Raw genomic sequence first — 19,179 nt, 5'->3', positions numbered from 1 at the left:
TAATTACGATATGTATTTGTACCAATCTTGAAACCCTACTGCTATTTGCTTTCTTTTAAGCCATCAGGAAAATCAAAATTGCACAGCCCTACATTTAGAATTGTTTTGGTTATTGATCAGTTTAATTATTTCTTGAAGTGAAATTTGTAGAAATCAAAGAATTATGATTTGTGTTTTTTTAAATAATTTGTGTAATTGATTTGAGTAACGAGAAGTAAATTGTGAGCCACACAGAAGGTGGCACATGTAGTTCAGTGTGATTACTATTACAATTAATTTAAATAAATAGAAATATATTTCCTGTACATCAGCCTGGTTCTTGGCTCATTGGTAGCTCAGGGGGAGGCATCCAAGTGGCATGATAGGCATGTGAAGTAGGGCTAAAGACAATAATCCATTAAACAGTTTGTTGCATGATGCCTTGAGCGGGGATGGAAGGAACTCCCTGTGTTGAGGGTGGTCTCTCATGCCTTTACAACCGACATGTCTGGGTCTTTTGTTGTATTAGGCCACCCTCGCATGAGATACCAGAACGTGTTTTGCGGAAGCCAGAGAGTCTGGTCTCTCCACATCTTCAAGGGAGACTGGCAACTTTAATCAGGAACCACAGGGAGATCCATTAACCAGAGAGACTCTTTGAACACAGCCGACAGAAGGATGGGTGGGATGTAGTAACACAAGGGCCCAGAGCTCTTTCTGTTGCAAGGAGGTTTCTGCCATTATAGTTCTAGGACACTCCTTGTCCCTGCTTCACCTCCTTACCTTTTCCTGTTGCAAAGCCTGTAGGACATTGTCGGGAAAGCACTACCGACGCAAAAGGCGGATGGCCAGTGGCCAGCACATCATTTGTGCCACAGTTCAGCAGCCCTGTGGAAATGCGCATGTCACCTTTGAGAATAAGGTGACCAGCTTATTTCCAAAAAATGGGTCATCTAAAAATAGCATATCCTCCACAGTTTTTTTTAGATGCCCCATTTTTTGAGGCTATCTGCCTAAATCTACATTTAAAAAAAATGTAAAAATGGTCACAATATGAGAGGGACAAGAGAGAGAGGGGGGGGGGGGTGATGGGTGAGATGTGGAGTGGTAGGCGAGAAAGCAGAGGGAGCGCAGTGGGCCAGAGGGGGGAGTGGTGGGCAAGAGAGCAGAGACGAAGCAATGGTGCCAGGCAAACATTCAGGGAAGGCGGGTGTCGAGCAAACTGACTTCCATTTCACTATCGCTTTTTTGTTTAACCATCACAAGAAATGCGTGTTAACTGCCTTTCAAGTCTTAATGTGCTTTTGTTTAGCCCTGGTTACAATTGTGGCTCAAGAAGGGATGGCCAAGTTAAAATATATAGCTGCCACCATTTAATCAACTGAGAGGACTATGTGATTCGTCTATGCAAGTATGAGCAATTTGTGTCGTCGGATTCTATTTTCCCAGCGTGTCAGATTAATTCCTTTGCAATGTTGCTTGCTCTTGTGAAGCCTTCTTTAACAAAAACTGCAAACAGATTTGGGGACTGCAACTCACTGCACCAACGTCATCAGGGCAATGACGTGTAACAGTGTCTACAGACGTGTTTGACAATTCTTCTGGAAGCAAACAGAGAATACTAGCAGTGACCAGGATTACTTTTCCAAGACTAATTTGTCATGCTCTTAGGATACCCTATGGTTGGTAGATTGTGTTGGCGGCGCCACCAATCCGCTTTATATTATTAGAAGTGTATGTTACCTTTCGGTAAGTGAAGAGAGCAGCTCACCTAAGGGAAGGCCCACAACCTAGGCCTTAATGTAAAGTTTCAAAGCAAGCTCCATCATTGTATTCGCTTCTCACAGACATCATAATAAAGAGACATCAGATAGTTACTTTCTAAGCTCATTGTATTAAGCAAGAGTTTCCTCTACAGGCTTATTTTTTTAAGCACATTGAGTAAGTTACCTTAAGTGACATAAAAGTTCAGGTGTGTTAGTAAATTAGTGACTTGGTTCCTTGCAAATTCTGTCTAGTGTGCCAACTCCTTGGCCAAAATGTTTTGCACCTAGACTTTCTCAAGGCAATTTGGCTTATATAGTTCTAGTAGTTCTAAGTGCGAGAATTGTAATTGCTCTGTAAATTCCCTGTAACTACTATTGTTGGGTTAGTAGGATAACAGTCGTATCCTTAGTTGTAGGGCACAAAGAGTTATTCTTTTCCTGCATTCAACGACTTCCAATAGTTGTCTTCTCAGGATATCAGTCTCCTGTAATGTCACACCTTGTGGTTCAAAACCGATATTAGTTTGTCATCAGCAGGTTCTTTTTCAATTTAATTGTCTTCCGTGTTTGTCTTGGTTTCTAGCTCCATTTTTTTACATCAGGTTAAGCTTGTAATACTGGATTCTGTTCCCCAATCTAAGCATCCTTGCTGGCCAGCTTATGACCACATTAGCTTTCTATGAAAGAACAATACTTTGAAAAATATCCTGTTCTTATTTTTTTAAAATATGTTCACATTCATGAATATGCCAAGATATTTGTTTTACGCACTATGGGATTAGGCATTTCGGAAATGTCAACATTATTTTTTTCTTGTCATACACAAAAGACTCACAAAGCTCACCTGGCTGTCACGACAGCAGAAAGGATGTGGTGTTATTTAGCATATGCCCTGCGAAAGGGGCTTTATCGAAGTGAGCTTAGTAAACATTAGTATACAGCTACCTTTTTGTTTAACGCATTATATATACACTCAAGTCCCCAGCCTTGTTATTTACCTTACAAACCTCATCACGTCCCTTGGCTTGTTTGCAGACAGTCACTCTGTGGTGAATCCACTTCCGGGGTACCAGTGGTCGAGGGGTGAATATCGGTTTCTAAACCATCCATCAGCATAAAGTACTAAATCTGGCCTGTTTTGCTGAACGCTTTCACATGTGTCTGATTTTGTTTCATTACAATACAGTCCAGGATCTAATTATTATCAATTTAGACTTTTTCCCAGGTTTAAAAAACACTAGCTCAGCTTTCTATTGCCAAGGCGGGTCCAGGTGTAGAGTTCCAACCTGTGGCACTTATACTGTTCTTAGAGAGGCACAGCTCCAACTCACTGACGAGGCCCAACCAGGCCGACTCACGTGTCTGGGGCTGCTGTTGGTACTCTTGTTCAGAAGAGAATTGCCTGCCATTTTGGTGCTGGACTGCCCTTGAGCAGGACAAAGACTGATATGTAATGGACATTTCTCTTCTGTGAAAGGGACAGTGAGCTAAGGAATCTGGTTGCGACTCTCCCGAGAACTATCCTGGTAGAGGGACTCCCAGGACCCCCCCTGTTTGTACTTATACTGTGGGTACATAACCTAACTCAGCTGCTTTCAGAGATGTCATGGTTGCCATTACTGACAGGCAAAATGTGCAGAGTGGATGGCTGCGCTGTTATCCAGCAACACTCATGAGATCGTTTAAGGGCTGGCACAATTGTTTGCTCTATAATGAAATAAACCGTTTTTCAAGAAATTAATAATTGTACTGTGCGAAAAAGCCCCACATTTTAAAAGCCGTTCGTCCGAGTAATTGGTTAAAAAACATGATTATTTTGAGATTATTCCAAATCAAATTGTAAAACAAAATTAATCTTTAGGTTCAAAAAATGTCAAATTAATAGAAAACAGACCTTCGATTCACAAAGTGATAAATAGAAACTTTGCAAACCTTCTACCAAGAACCACACCACATCGGCAAATCAAAAACACACAAACAAGAGAGGTTTGGAAAGCAAAGAACTTTGGCTTGTGTATAGTGTTAGTGTTGTGTGTGGCCAGGTTATGGCGTTGCATTCGACATCAATTGACACCATTGCATCAACTGCCATCGTTTGCCGGGCATTGCCACAATATGCTAAAGAAATCACATCATACGACAGGTGTTGCAATAATGAACAAGGCATTGCAACTTTCTTTGCAGGTTTTGGTGTCCTATTAAACTTGATATCCACATAATTTGCTAATAGACACCCAGCAACGTAAACCTTTTGCCAGCTAGTACCTTCTCACACCATGTCCATGGTATTGCCACCATTTCACATCCGATAGCTTTAACTGCCCAGCTACTCACTTTTGCCAGATACGGTTATTATATAGCCAGGTGCACAGTGTGCCAGATAATTCTATCATATGCTTAGGTACTCACATTTTATCAGCCATTATATTTGCGTGCCAAGGTACGCCATTTGCCAGTGATTGACCAGCTACTCACAAACCAGTTGACAGGTAGTCACATAGTCTCCTCAACTATTCAATCCACATGCTAGGTTTTTATGCCCACCTACTTAAACCATTTGTCGGATATTGGCATTGCTTTTCTAAGCACTTGCTCCATAAGCCAGGTATTGCCATTTGCCAGATATTGGCCTGGTACATGCATAATTTGCTCTCATATGGCCAGACACACTATTTTTCACCTATTACACCATTGTCTAGGCATCACTTTTTTTTGGTAAGATAGAAATATCATTTGCCAGGTAGGGAATGAAGTGCCCTTTTCATATCATCTACCAGTGGCTGGGCATGGCTCTGGGATCGCTGGGATGAACTGTACCTCATCTTTGGAAGGGGGAAGACATGGAACGGCATATCTGTTCTCCACTGTCCTGCCCATCTCCCCTACAAAGATAGTGGAAATGCAGAGCAAGGTGGGCCGGGAGACAGCAGGGGTGTTGTGCTGCTTTTCTATCTCCTTATTAGTAGTGCAGGACAAGCACATGGCTGGATCTGTCCCAGGCCACTGGTATGCTTCCAAAGGTATTAGGAGATGGCGTTGTTTCCCTACATGACAGCAAATTGGAGAGGATGTATTCTGACAGCCTAAAGCATTCCCTTAAACTGTTGTAAAGTTCCAGGTTTTTAAAGTTATTTGGGTGATTACTCACACACGCCACTTAAAGAAGGTGTATCAAAGTGAAATACCAAACAATTAAAAAAACACAGAAAAACATTTGTGCATGATCGAGCCAATCCACTGGGATGTCTCATGCCACAACACCTCTTTCTCAACAAGTTCCGCTGCTTTTCTTTTTCCACTTCGATCACTGCATGGGACCCGTGGAAGCATAGCAAGTGGCACCTATGCACAACGCAGTGAAGAAGCGCAAGCCAGGGATCTTGCACAGCCCCCTTTTTACCGTTCTAGACCAGAGCACTCATGGCTTGGGACACAATAAGCATTGCTAGATTTTAAGATCATTCTTGGCTAACCCTGCAGCACCCAAAGTCTCTATATGGCCTGCAAATCTCAACAGTTAGAACTCAAGGAAGGCCTTACACGACGCCGGATATATGCTCGTATGCAAGCCTAGAAATGATTCCATACCCGAGAAGAATGGCTCTCCAGTATAGCTGGCCCTATAGACTCCTGATTAGCATATATCCCAGCGTCTGTATGTAACCCCTTACCCGACGCTGGGATATATGCTAAGCATGTGAGCCTATACGGATAGCCATACTGGAGAAGAATGGGTTACTTACCTACCTGTGAATATGGTAGTCCAGTATGGCTATCCTTATACACCCACCTTCCAAGCATATTTCCCGGCATAAGGTAAGGGAGCTCTTATCTGACGCCGGGATATATGCTATGTATTAGCAATTCCATACTGCGGAGGAATGAGTTGCGCACCTTCCTGTGAATATAGTTCTCCTGTATGGATATCCTTGTAGACGTGAATGTTTAGTCTATGTCCCGGCATCAACTAAGCACTCCCTTGCCAGACACTGGGATATATACTAAGCATGCGCGTCTCACTGGTTCCAAATTGGAGAAGAATAGGTAACTTACCCTACCAGTGAGTGCGGTTCGCCATTATGGATTTCCAGATAGACTTGCATGCGTAGCATATGTCCTGGCGTCAGGTAAGGCAGCTGAAAAAACAATCGCAGGATAATCCCACACTGGAGAAAGGGACGCCATTGTTTACTTGTAGGTGCACTCGTTTTGGTGCCAGACATTGCAGAGGAGCTTGGATGCTCCCCTGCACTGAGGGCACGATTCACAATCTGGAAATGCCCACACTAAGCAAAGGAAAGTTACACACCTGTAACACTGGTACGCCTATATCACTCCAATCTACCCTCATCCGCTCTTTACTGTACTTCTGCCACAGGGGAGTCCTGGGTTCCTCCCTCGCATGAGTGCATCTGAGGGGGGGGAGTCCAGCTAAAAAAGGGGGGCAGCGCTGCACCCGCAGTAATATTTCTAGCATGCCACTTCACTGCAAGCTGCCAGACAAACTACTACAGAAGACTGGAAGGGAGAAAGATGCCCGCACCGGAGAAGAGCACGAGAGCACGTCATTCACACCTGAAGCAGCAGCTGTGGCACACAGCACCCTCGGGTGCATCCAGGGCTCTCTAGCCTAATCTGGCGGGGGCAGGGCAGCCTGCCATACGTACGTCTTTGCCCCGAATCTGCTCCTCGGTGAGCTGCACCTCGATGAGCGGCCGCACGGTGGTGAAGAGCTTCCACCAGGGCCAGTCTTTCACCCCCTTGTTCTTCTTGATGTTCTTCTGCACGCAGCGGATCGCCAGGTTCTGGATCTGGGGAGGCAAAGGGAGAGAGAGAGAGAGAGAGCGATGAGTCTCACTGCGAGATGCAGCGCAGCGCGGCGCCAGGCTCGCCATACATGGGGAGAGAGAGGGGAAGCGCGGATAAGGGGGCGAGGGAACCGGCCTGGCACGCACACTCACTCACTCCTACATAGACTGGCATCACCAGCTCCGCGGAAACCCAGGGCCCGTCTCAGAGATCATCAACATCACCGCCAGCAAAGCACGAGCAGAGGCGATCCTGCCCCTATCATCCTACCGTTACAGGGACTCCGCCGTGCCCATTAACGGGGCACTTAAGCTGCTCGTAAACGAGACCCTACCCTGCCATCAAACTGTCCCCATCCTGCCGTTAAAGCAGCCACACTTTGTCCCTAAAAGGACCTCGACTCTGCAGATGCTCCTGTTCATAGGGGGTCGTGTCATTTGCTTATTTAAGGGATTAGGGGCTCCAACTCTGAGCACATCTCTGCCACATGTGGCCATCTATGGACAGACCCAACACTGGCCCCTGGGCGTGTGGGTAGTGTACATTCTATTCCCGCGGCCGCCTTCTTACACGAGTAAGGTCTGTAATCAGCCCATGAAGGAAGCTGGCGGCATCTGGACTAGCTATCTGGGGCATTCTGGGTAGTGTACGAGGTTGCCCTGGCAAGCTCATACATTGAGGCCTACGGGAACCTCGGCCAGGAGGGATGGGCTTCAGAGGGCCCGTGTTCGGATTTGGCAGGATCAGGTTTTCATACGCAACTGCTCACGTCAAAAGGAGCTTATCTAAAACAAAGTCAGCAGCACTGCAAGCATCCCTCACACCGACAGAAGGTACAGCAGTCAGCAGCACTGTAAGCATCCCTCACACCGACAGAAGGTACAGCAGTCAGCAGCACTGCAAGCATCCCTCACACCGACAGAAGGTACAGCAGTCAAAAGGAGCTTATCTACAACAAAGTCAGCAGCAATGCAAGCATCCCTCACACCGACAGAAGGTACAGCAGTCAGCAGCACTGCAAGCATCCCTCACACCGACAGAAGGTACAGCAGTCAGCAGCACTGCAAGCATCCCTCACACCGACAGAAGGTACAGCAGTCAGCAGCACTGCAAGCATCCCTCACACCGACAGAAAGGTACAGCAGTCAGCAGCACTGCAAGCGTCCCTCACACCGACAGAAGTTACAGCAGTCAGCAGCACTGCAAGCGTCCCTCACACCGACAGAAGTTACAGCAGTCAGCAGCACTGCAAGCGTCCCTCACACTGACAGAAAGGTACAGCAGTCAGCAGCACTGCAAACGTCCCTCACACTGACAGAAGGTACAGCAGTCAGCAGCACTGCAAGCGTCCCTCACACCGACAGAAAGGTACAGCAGTCAGCAGCACTGCAAGCATCCCTCACACCGACAGAAGGTACAGCAGTCAGCAGCACTGCAAGCATCCCTCACACTGACAGAAGGTACATCATTCAGCAGCACTGCAAGCATCCCTTACACCGACAGAAGGTACAGCAGTCAGCAGCACTGCAAGCATCCCTCACACCGACAGAAAGGTACAGCAGTCAGCAGCACTGCAAACGTCCCTCACACCGACAGAAGGTACAGCAGTCAGCAGCACTGCAAGCATCCCTCACACTGACAGAAGGTACATCATTCAGCAGCACTGCAAGCATCCCTTACACCGACAGAAGGTACAGCAGTCAGCAGCACTGCAAGCATCCCTCACACCGACAGAAAGGTACAGCAGTCAGCAGCACTGCAAACGTCCCTCACACCGACAGAAGGTACAGCAGTCAGCAGCACTGCAAGCATCCCTCACACTGACAGAAGGTACATCATTCAGCAGCACTGCAAGCATCCCTTACACCGACAGAAGGTACAGCAGTCAGCAGCACTGCAAGCATCCCTCACACCGACAGAAAGGTACAGCAGTCAGCAGCACTGCAAACGTCCCTCACACTGACAGAAGGTACAGCAGTCAGCAGCACTGCAAGCGTCCCTCACACCGACAGAAAGGTACAGCAGTCAGCAGCACTGAAAGCGTCCCTCACACCGACAGAAGGTACAGCAGTCAGCAGCACTGCAAACGTCCCTCACACTGACAGAAGGTACAGCAGTCAGCAGCACTGCAAGCATCCCTCACACCGACAGAAGGTACAGCAGTCAGCAGCACTGCAAGCATCCCTCACACCGACAGAAGGTACATCATTCAGCAGCACAGCAAGCATCCCTCACACCGACAGAAGGTTCAGCAGTCAGCAGCACTGCAGACATCCTTCACACCGACAGCAGTCAGCAGCATTGCAAGCATCCCTCACACCGACATACTTGCATTCGTCACACATCAAGTACAACTAAATAGGCGCAGCACATGTTACAGCAATGCAAGCATCCATCACACACCACTTACAATAGTGGAACAGGGGCAGTACAAGAAACACACAAAGGCACGCTTCACGCTTTAGTAACAGAGCAAGCGCCGCCCTCTATCGATCAACTAGACATAAGGTAACAGACGCAGGACATGCAACAGCAGTGCAAGCATCCATCACACATCACTTACAATAGTGGAACAGGGGCAGTACATGAAACGGATAGCCCCCTGTGATAAAATAGAAGCCCGGCAGTGCTCCATAAGGTGTTTTAGGGAGTAAAAAAGTAAGTGCCTTTCCCAATGGGAGTATTTAATAAGAGTCAAATATATTTTAACTGTAAAGTAGTCATGTTTTTGTAATAAGCACTTCTTTGCACCTAGTTATTTATGCACATTGAAAGATACATTTTTACCACTGACCTTTGCGACCCTCACTCCCACATGAGCAGCAGACCTTGGCGAGTGTCCTTGTCTGGGCAATTCAAGCTCAATCCTCCTGCCCCATTTTGTTTCCTCGCCTGCTTCCCTTTCCGGGTTGTTTTCCCTCTCCTGCTCCTTCCTCCCTCCCTGCCTCCTTCCTCCCTCCCTGCCTCCTTCCATCCCTAATAGGCCAGGCACCGGGTCACGTGTTCAGACCCCAAAAAACAACCCATAGTGCACACTGCTGCAGGTGGTGTGCAGTGGGCCTTTGCGACTCCCACTCTAACCTGAGCAGCAGACCCTGGTGAGTGTCCCTGTCTGGGCAATCCAAGCGCAGCGCTCCAGCCCCATTTTGTTTCCTCGCCTACTTGCCTTCCATGTTTGTTTTCCGTCTGCTGCTCCTCCCTCTTGCCCTTCCTTCCTCCCTCCCTCCTTCCCTCTGCCCGTCCGTCCCTCCCTCCCTCCCTCTCCCCTGCCCGCCTCCTTCCATCTCCGATTGGCCAGGGACCGGCTCAAGTGTCTGGATCCAAATCACTTCACAGGCCTTCCAATGGCAGCCTTGCCAGATAGCCGGACAGGGACCACTTCAAAGGGCAGCTCCCTTTAGGGCAAATCCCATTCCCTGTTTGCCCATGGACGACTGGTGGAGCATCCTGCAGCAACAACTAAGGTAAGGCTGGTGCGGGCGGTGAACACAGCCATTACTACATTCAGATAAAACCGCACCACTCTTATATCACTGCCTGCTCATGGCATTGTACCGATTGGCAATGTGCTGTTTATCTCACCATTGCACTGCCACCACTCCACACCTAGAGGATCGGGCATGGTGGTCAAGCAGTAAAGCTCTGGAAAGAGGGGTGGATAGGCATCCATGCACTAGGCAAGTTATATGTTTCAGGTAGACTTATACCCGTGCGTCATTGAATCTTCTCGCATTTTCCCACTACAGTGTATGCTTTGAATTTAGGTGCATTTTTCCATTACAATGTATGTTTTGAATCTAGGTACATTTTCCCATTGCAGTGTATGTTTTGAATCCAGGTGTATTTTCCCACCTCCCTGTATGTTTTGAATCGAAGTTCATTTCCCTACCACAATCTGCCCCTCTGCACACATTTTTCCAGCTCTTTTCGGCTACACCCAAGCTACGATGCCATACACTGCCCAGATCAGAGCTGCATGCTGGCACTCCAGAAATCCAATGACTTACCCAGCCAACCTCTTCCCTCCTTCTCCACCCCCAGGCTGTCTCCCCTATCCAATCATAAACAAAGCCCACTATCCCCTCTTCACCACTTCTGGCTCAAAGCTCTACCTCTCAAATCCCAACTCCCCCCGCTACCAACCCGTACACCATCCACACAGATCTTGCACCTCCCAAATCAGAGCTGTACGCTGGCAATCTAGAATCAAAAACATCTGCCCCTTCAACCACCCTCACATCTCTCCTCCCCATCTCCACCTAACTAACCACGCGCACACCCACTCCCAACCATAACTCCACTTCTCCCTCCATACACATTACCCTTACAACCTCTGCTTCCCCTCACTAATCGCAGAAAGGGATGTCCTGGCCAACACACAAATCCCAACAGCCCCCCTCACTCTCACACACACGCCTCGGCCCCCTGTATCCCTGAAAGGTCACTGGTTGCCTCTACCTCAGGACCTCCCAACCCACTAGTCACCTCTTCTCCATCAGGGATCCCACTCTTTGCCACCTTCCTATTCTGCCCAACACTCTCCTCCCACCCCCAACCCTGTCCTAGTCCTCTTCCACTCTCCCCCAAAAACCCAAGCCCCCTCCTATCCTACAACAACACACCTTGCCACCCTAGCACGACCAGACGTTCCCACTCACCAATCTTCTCCAGCAATGCACACACCACCCCTGGTTTTACTCCTAACACACACCCCCTCTGGAAACTGAACATGCTCTCTTGCATACTCATCAACGGCAGGTCAGTCTCCAAAAACAAATGTAACATCTTTGACTTTATATCAGACGAAAACCTGGACAACCTCTTCACCACAGAGACCTGGTTCTCTGACGACTACAAACCTATTGCACACAAGGCATTTCCCCCAGGGTACAACCAGATTGTACAGAATAGATCCAGCAGAGGAGGAAGGTTGGCCATCCTCCACAAACACCAGATCACGGTCCTACTTAAGGATAATTTACCCCATAGCACTAACTGTGAATCACTGCTAGTAAAGTTTCAACTCTTCCCCCTCTATCACCCATATCTTTCTACTCCTACACAGACCCCGTGGCTACAACCAGAACTTTGCAGACTGCCTCAGGGACGCCTTATCAGCCACCCTAATTCAGCATCCTTCTATCACCATATTAGGAGATATCAACATCTGGTTCGACACACTCTCAAACCCCATGACCTGCTCCCTCACTGTAACCTAGAAACCCTCAACTTGACCCAATTTCTCTCTCTCCCCACCCACTCCGCAAGCCACACCTTTCATGCAGTATTCAGCGTCACAAACCTGATATCCACCCAGCCCCTGCCCTGTAATCTAGACAGATCACTCTGCAATCTTCTTCTCCCTCCTGACCTCCCCATCCTCACTTCTCCAGGCACACCAGCCTTCCCTCTTCAACCCCTGTGCCACCCGGTCCCCACAACCTCCCTGCGTCCCTCTCTGGAATAAAGTCACTATTAGCCCCAATCTACTCAACTCCCTCCTAAACTCAATCCCAGCCCCTCACTCCAGTAAAGTACTCCACCCATTGAACTTTTTAATCATTGGATCTCCAGCGCCCTCATCCCTTTCACTCCAACGAGACATACTTCCCAGAGTCCGGACCCCAAGTGGTACACAGCCCACCTCCAATCAAAACCCTCAAACACCGACTGTAGGGGACTTGGAGAACCAACCCCACTTCTCAAAACAAAACCTCTCCTGCAAGACTGACAAGGACCTACCAGTCAGAAATGAGAAAAGACCCAAAAAACTTCTATGGGAACCAAATCTCTAACTCCCATAACCCTAGGCAGGAACTGCACAGAATCATCACAGAATTCAAGATGCCTTGCTGCTCAACCCCTCCACCCCCTAACTCCCAATCACTTGCAACGCTCTGTCTGGACACTTTCACAATATCACCATCGATGGACACTGTTCCATCCGCTCCAAACTAGCTTTGACACCCCCCCCCTCTTCCCGCTCTCCACCTTATCCCAGCCCTACTCCTCCCTCTAGACCGGTCTTCTGCTCTTTCTCCCACATTTCACACCCCGAGTTCCTCAAACTTCTAGCTTAAAGTCGACATTCAGGCTCTCCAGGAGACCCCTGACCTTGCTCTTAAGAACATCCAAGCGACATGTGCAGGCAGCATTGCACGGTCCATCATTGACCAGTCCCTATCCTCAGGTATCTTCTGGAAGGTCTCCAAAACCTCTTACGTCAAACCGCTCGTCAAAAACCCTCACTGGACCACCACCATCCCTCCAACTACTGCCATTTTTCCAACACTAGCTTCATTGCCAAACTCTTGGACAGCACTGCATACAATCAGCTCTGCCTCGTCACAGAAAACAACAACTTTCTTGACCCAGCCCAAATAGGCTTCAGATCCCTTCGAGGAAATGATTGTGTCAGTTTGGGATGACTTATAAAAACAGCAGACTCAGAAAGAAGCGCAGCTCTCAGCCTTCTCAACCTATCCACCACCTTCGACACCATACTTGCAGACAGGCTACACTACTAAGGAATCAAAGATTCTGCTCTAACATGGATCTCCTCCTTCCTTTTGAAACGCTCGTAAATGATGCTCCTCCCTGCTTTCTCCACCCTCTCTCACTCTGTTCTGAAAGGGGGCCCCCGCAGGGAGCCTCCCTGTCTCCCCGCCTCTTCAATATCTACCTTAGCCCACTCCATGCACTGATTTGATCACATAACCTTATCTGCTACAACTATGCAGATGACATCCAGATCATCCTCAAGATCCCCAACTCGCCAGCCTGCCCCACCCTCACCTCTCCTCCTGCCTTTCTGAAATGGACCAAACCTGTGAAATGGAAATCTTAATATGCAGCAAATCCTCTCTCCTTCCCCAACCTATGCCCTGGCCACGGACCCACCCCTGCAGCATCCATTTCTATAAAGAAATCTCAGATGCACGCTGGACTCTAATCGATTTCTATCCCACCACATCAACTCTATGTCCAGAACCTGTCTCTTCCACCTACGTACCCTTGGCAAATCTTCCCATACCTCTCCTACCCACACCAAATTTCTGCTTTCCTTGCCATCATCCTCTCCCGCATAGACTATGCCAACTTCCTTTACTTATGGGCTCCAGCATTCCAGCTCAGGAAACTACAAATAATCCAAAACTCTCCTTCTCGTCTCCCCCTTGTCCTCTCACCAAGAGAACATATTAGCCCTGCACTCAGAGTGCTACACTGGCTCCCTATCGGCCGACGGACTACCTTTAAAGCCATGTGCATCACTGAACGCCTTCCATAACACCAGGTCAAAATGTCTCCGAGATAAGTTCATAAGCTATCAACCCACCAGAAACCCAAGATCTGGTTCTGTACTTCTCCTCGCTATCACCCATTACAATTCCAACAGATTGGGAGGATCCTTGTTCTCCATCCAAGCCCCTGCCATCTTGCACTCCACATCCACCGCATTGACAACTCTCTCTCCTTCAGAAAGGCCCTCTGAACCTGGCCGTTTCCCACGGCAACCTGAAATCCTCTTCCCCGCTGCTAGGTTTACTGTCACGGCATCCTTCACATGCATCAGTCTCACTTGCAGCAAACTCCAACAAGCCACGTGTACACACCCCTACAGGTGGATGCCAGCCGTTGTCGCGGCAGCCAACTCTACACACTCAATCCATACACCACTCAGTGTACATGAACACAGAACAGCCAACTAGTTGCCTTCTCTCAGACTGGTGTGCCCAGGCTTCTGGTATACAGATCCTGACAGTTTGATGGTAGCTGGTACTTAACCAAAGAAATGCATTACAATAGCCGCCCGCCCGCCCTCAGCATCCATCCACATGCCTGACCTCTTAGGTTGCTTACTGGAGCCTAGCCAGCCCACCTAATTCCTAATCTTGGCCAAATGCACACACACATTCTAAGCCTTTCCAGAGAATGTTCTCAAACTTGAACTTCGGTCCGTGAGGGCGTTCCTACCAGAAGCGCGTTGAGGCCATACACATGAAAAAGGGCGCTATATAAATGACTACTACTTCTTGGATCAAGCAGTAATAATTGTAGTTTCTTCCTTTGGCACTATGTGCACTACTGGTCCAAACAGGAAGGCAGGGGGACGGCTCCTATGTGTCGATATTCTATTTTTGTTGGAAGTATTTTTACTTTTTGTGAGTATTTGCCTATTTTTAGGAGTGTATCAGCCTATTTTTAGGCAGATACACCCCTTATCTGTAGGGCTGAAGCCCGAGCAACAATGCCACATACTTCAAGGCATAATTGAGCCTAACTCAGGGCCACTGCACATCCTATCACTTTACGCTTAATAATTTCATAATGTTTTTCAAATCTACCTCACAAATATAATCCAATTCATTCTAACACTTTAGAGAATAACTATTTTTTCCATTGCCAATCTACGGTCGACATGACGGGACCTACATGGACCCATGCTCCCACAATACAGGATTCCCCATTCTACTTCCTCAATCTCTTGGCACCTTCTCCCTCTTTCCCATCCTATTTTCTTCCACCTGTTCCTTTTATTCCACATACTAAGGTCTGGATATCCTTAGCAGGGGCAAAATACAGGAATATCAGGACAAGGCCAGGTGCTCTACTAATATGGTGCAGTTCAAGATCTTCATAACACGCGCGACAACAGCTACATCATTTAGTGGCAAAGCAAGCACCACCTGTCCATCAAGAACTCATACTGTCACAGTCGCTGCACTTGGCACAACAATACAAGCTTTCCTCACGCATCTTGTGGAGAAGCCATTGGTAATCATGCAGCACTCATCTTTCCTCGCTGTACATGTCCCTCATAAACAGAGCAGGAATAGCAGACAGAGGCATTATAAGCTTCACACGTACGCACGGACAACAAAACACTGAGTCAAAGCAAGCTTCCGCTCCACACAGAACAGATATAGCACAGTCAGCAGCAGTGCGGTAACCCTTACACATCAAGCACCCATTGTAATAACAGGTGCAGTGCATCAAACTGCTTTCTTTGGCAGAGCCGATTCTGCAATAGTGCAAGCTTCCCACAGATGCATAGCTTTTACAGTGCAACTCAGCAGGCAGCATTAGTGCAAGCGTACCCACACACAAAGTCAGGGCTGGCCTTAGGAATTGTGGGGCAAAGTGCAGTAAATTAATTGTAGGCCCTTATTTGCATATGATATCGCAGGAAGTGACATCACTCAACCTGAACTCGGAAGGATGAAACTTGAGGAGGATTGGAACCCGTGGCCAGCAGTTTAAACATAGATCGCAGCAGTTGGTACACTAACCCAATGGCTATCATTGCTGTAGGCCTTTCAAGGGTACGACATTCATTCATTGCCTGCCTGTTTTTTTCTTTGTTTTTTCCTGCCGATATTTTGCTGCCACAACTCAGCGAAAAATATGGGGGGGGGGCGGGGTGGTTGGGTAAAAGGATATAAGGGCTAGGGGTATAGGGTATAGGTTGTAAATAGTTGGGAAGGGGTGGTTTGGGTGGACCGCACCAACAAAACAAAATTGATGAGTTTTTGTTGCAAAAAAGAAAAACCTGTGGCAAAAAAACTTGTTGAAACAAAAACAGGCTATGGAATGACATAGGACCCTTCTGTGGCCTTGCTTCATTGTCCCACCTCCGGTGCGGACCCAACCCCTATTGATTAGTTACGGCATGTGTGTAGGCCTTCGGGGGCCTTACTTCCTGCATCAATTTAGCTTGTGGGTCAAGTAAGCATGAACCCCCTTGCTTAGAGAGACCTATCTGCCTCTATTGTGTCCAAAATTTTGGAAAATTGTGTTTCTCTGCTTTTCCCAAGCACTGTGCGCCTGCCGGCACCCTGATCCTGATTTGCGGTTCACTGTCCCGCCTGCAGAGAAGCATTTAGCACAACCACACAGAGCAGTCTCTGCCCGGGCAGCCCTCAGCTAAGGGCCCCAAGGTAAAGGGCAGCTCCCAAAGAAGCAGTTCCAGTCTGTGTTTGCCCGTGTCCGCCTGTGAAGCCAGCCGCCATCAATCAGCAAAACCCTACCACTGTTATTATCTCAAGCACACCCATTTTAGTCACTCAATATATTCATTTTTCAATTACTACTGTATAGCAAAGTAAGCAGTCTCTCCTGTTGACTTCCAAATATAGGCGTCCTCTCCAGCTGACCAATTGTCTCAAATCAAGCTGCTTGTTCATTTGCTGCTGTGTTTCAAATCTAGGTGTCACTGCATTTGCTGCTGGGTTCCAAATTTAGGTGTTCGCCCATGAGAAGGACTGCGGAGTAAGCTGGAGTGGAGTGCTGAGAGGAAGAGAGCCGTCCGATTGGGAGGGAGATTTAGGTGTACCCTTCCCTATAGCGTGCAAAACCGGAAATAGGGGAGAAATAGGTGTGGTAAGTGTAGCACTCCAGAATATACGACTGGGATGGGGACACTGGCCACAGTCAAGCAAAAAAGTGAGGGTAGGATAGGGTAGGGTACACCACTAATCAACCCTACCAAAAAAAACTCACCGTTTTGCATAGACCTCAAACTCTGAACTAATCACACCTACGTTCAGCAAACGGTGTAAACCGAACTGAAGCTGCCAACAGTACAACGCAGTTCCCTTGCTCTTTTTTCTCCCGCTCAGTCCTACTAACTTACACTCCCCTTACCCTCTTATTTTACAGATCCGCCAGAGCACCAAGGGAACACACAGGTGACGACAGTGTGCAGTATAAGAACCTTTAACATAACCAGGCATAGCAAAACGTTCCACTCATTCTCTGCTGGTCAGTACTCTGGATGGCCCATGCCACTTTGGTGAATGGCAGCAAAATGAGAACAAAGTTAATGATGGCTATGATGAGGTTAGTCCACTAAGGATTACATTATTTTCCAGGATCACACACTGCTGTCAAACAGTGAAGCTGGGATTTTCACACATGACCTTCTAAGCCTACTTGCCACAAATGTTTAAAGTTTGGATTTTAAGGCCTACAATAATCTCTTGTAGAGAAGAGTGCTCAATTTCCCATAGCTATGCATGAGAATGCCATCCAGTCCTGATTTTTCCTGGAATTCTGGGAGTTTAAGTTTTCCTAAATTTCAAATGGGAGAGAAAAAAGATGCAGGAACTGTATGGACTTCTCACGTGCGGCCCTGAGAAACTTCAGAGCTCAGATAGTTTGATTATAAAATACACATCTGATATTATAGCAACATTACAATACGTTAACCCTTAGAGACGCATGTTAAAGCCAAAGAATATTGTTGTTGCTTTATTTTCCACATCCTGAATGGAAAACTAGAAAGCCCACAATGAAAAATATTTAAAACCTGAAAAAGAATTGTTTTTTAGACCACTAGTTGGATGAACTTTACTTTTGTGATAAACTTCCAGCAGGCTGTTGTACAAGATGTAAAGAGCAATAGGGGATGTCCAGCCCCTGCAGGGGGCGCTAGAGGGACAGCCTGCATAGCGAGCCACTCTTCTGGCCACCCCATGTGGGTCTAGGGTTTTCATTGCAATTGATAGGTAATCAAGGTACAGGTTTGCTCATTATAAAATTTAGTTCATTCACTGAAATTAAGGTTTTGGATTTCTTTTGCTTTTCAGCGGATTTCGAAGGGGGTAGGTTTATAGGTTGTTTGGTTCATGCTCTTGTAAAGGTTGCCAACTTATACGATATAAGGAGTTTGCACAAGAAGTTTTGAAATGGTTCGGGGGGGGGGGGGGTGTTTAGTGCAAGCAATGGGTATGTTTGCTTATCATAAAGTTTAGTTCACTCATTGAAATTAAGGTTTTGTATTTCCATTGCTTTTCAGCGGACTTCGAAGGGTGTAAATTTAGTGGTTGTTTTGTTCATGCTTTTGTAAAAGTAGCTAATTTTCTTTTTTCTGTCACAGGTGGAGTTACGGGGAAGTCCTACCCGGGGAGAAGGACGCTGCGGTTTTGGCCGTGGGCAGTTTTCCGATGGCCACCCTCAAGCCAAATTCGGACGATTGGCACTGAGTCCTTTAGGGACAGTTGAGACTCCTTGTCAACGAGATTCAGTGGTCCCGAAGAATTACTCTTTGACAGTTACAATCAGAGGCATATGTCCACTACTCTGCAAACCGGAAGTGACAAATCAGAGGCTTATGTCTGCACTCTGCAAACCGGAAATGACACGTGTCCCCGGGAACTTATGACAATGACATTGCCTGCCTAAGGGGCCACCTTAGAAGTCTAAGGATACAAATTTACTTAGGGCTGGGACTGCCCCCTGTACTGCTGTATGACTCCAATAAATGTTAATCTTGTGTTTCCAAATATACACCAGTTGTCCTTATTATTCTTTGGTATATGTATCTATTGCATGATGTCTCATTCCCCCAGAAAGGGGGTGGCCAATGGGGGATGGACCAGCTCGCTATACCTATAAATATAAAGCAACCCTTTTTTACATGTCACCACACATCATGGCAGACCTTTAAAAGGGGAGCTTTGTCTTAAGTGAACACCTTCTTGCTAGCTTATCAGTGTCAAAGGGTGTGCTGGATAAGAGAAAGGGGCATGTTGCAGGTCATTAAAAAGACACAGACAGTCCAGTTCAGGACACTGCGTGTGGCCGTGCATAAGAATGGCAATCAGCCTGAGCTTTAAAACTGCAG

At 47.3% G+C, this 19,179-nt stretch overlaps 1 protein-coding gene across 14 annotated transcripts in view; it reads right to left on the bottom strand.

The window, feature by feature from the left end:
- MYO18A (myosin XVIIIA) overlaps window positions 1-19,179 on the bottom strand; it is a 1,313,149-nt gene that overhangs the window by 367,468 nt on the left and 926,502 nt on the right. For all 14 annotated transcript variants that reach the window (XM_069615286.1, XM_069615296.1, XM_069615289.1 and 11 more), the window contains one exon: window positions 6,413-6,556. In XM_069615286.1, the coding sequence (XP_069471387.1) occupies window positions 6,413-6,556 (144 nt within the window). The remainder of the gene's footprint in view (window positions 1-6,412; window positions 6,557-19,179) is intronic.

Source organism: Ambystoma mexicanum, chromosome 9 (assembly GCF_040938575.1).
Source record: "Ambystoma mexicanum isolate Mex_15411 chromosome 9, UKY_AmexF1_1, whole genome shotgun sequence".
Lineage (NCBI taxonomy): Eukaryota > Metazoa > Chordata > Amphibia > Caudata > Ambystomatidae > Ambystoma > Ambystoma mexicanum.
This window is presented reverse-complemented; position numbering and strand designations above follow the sequence as displayed.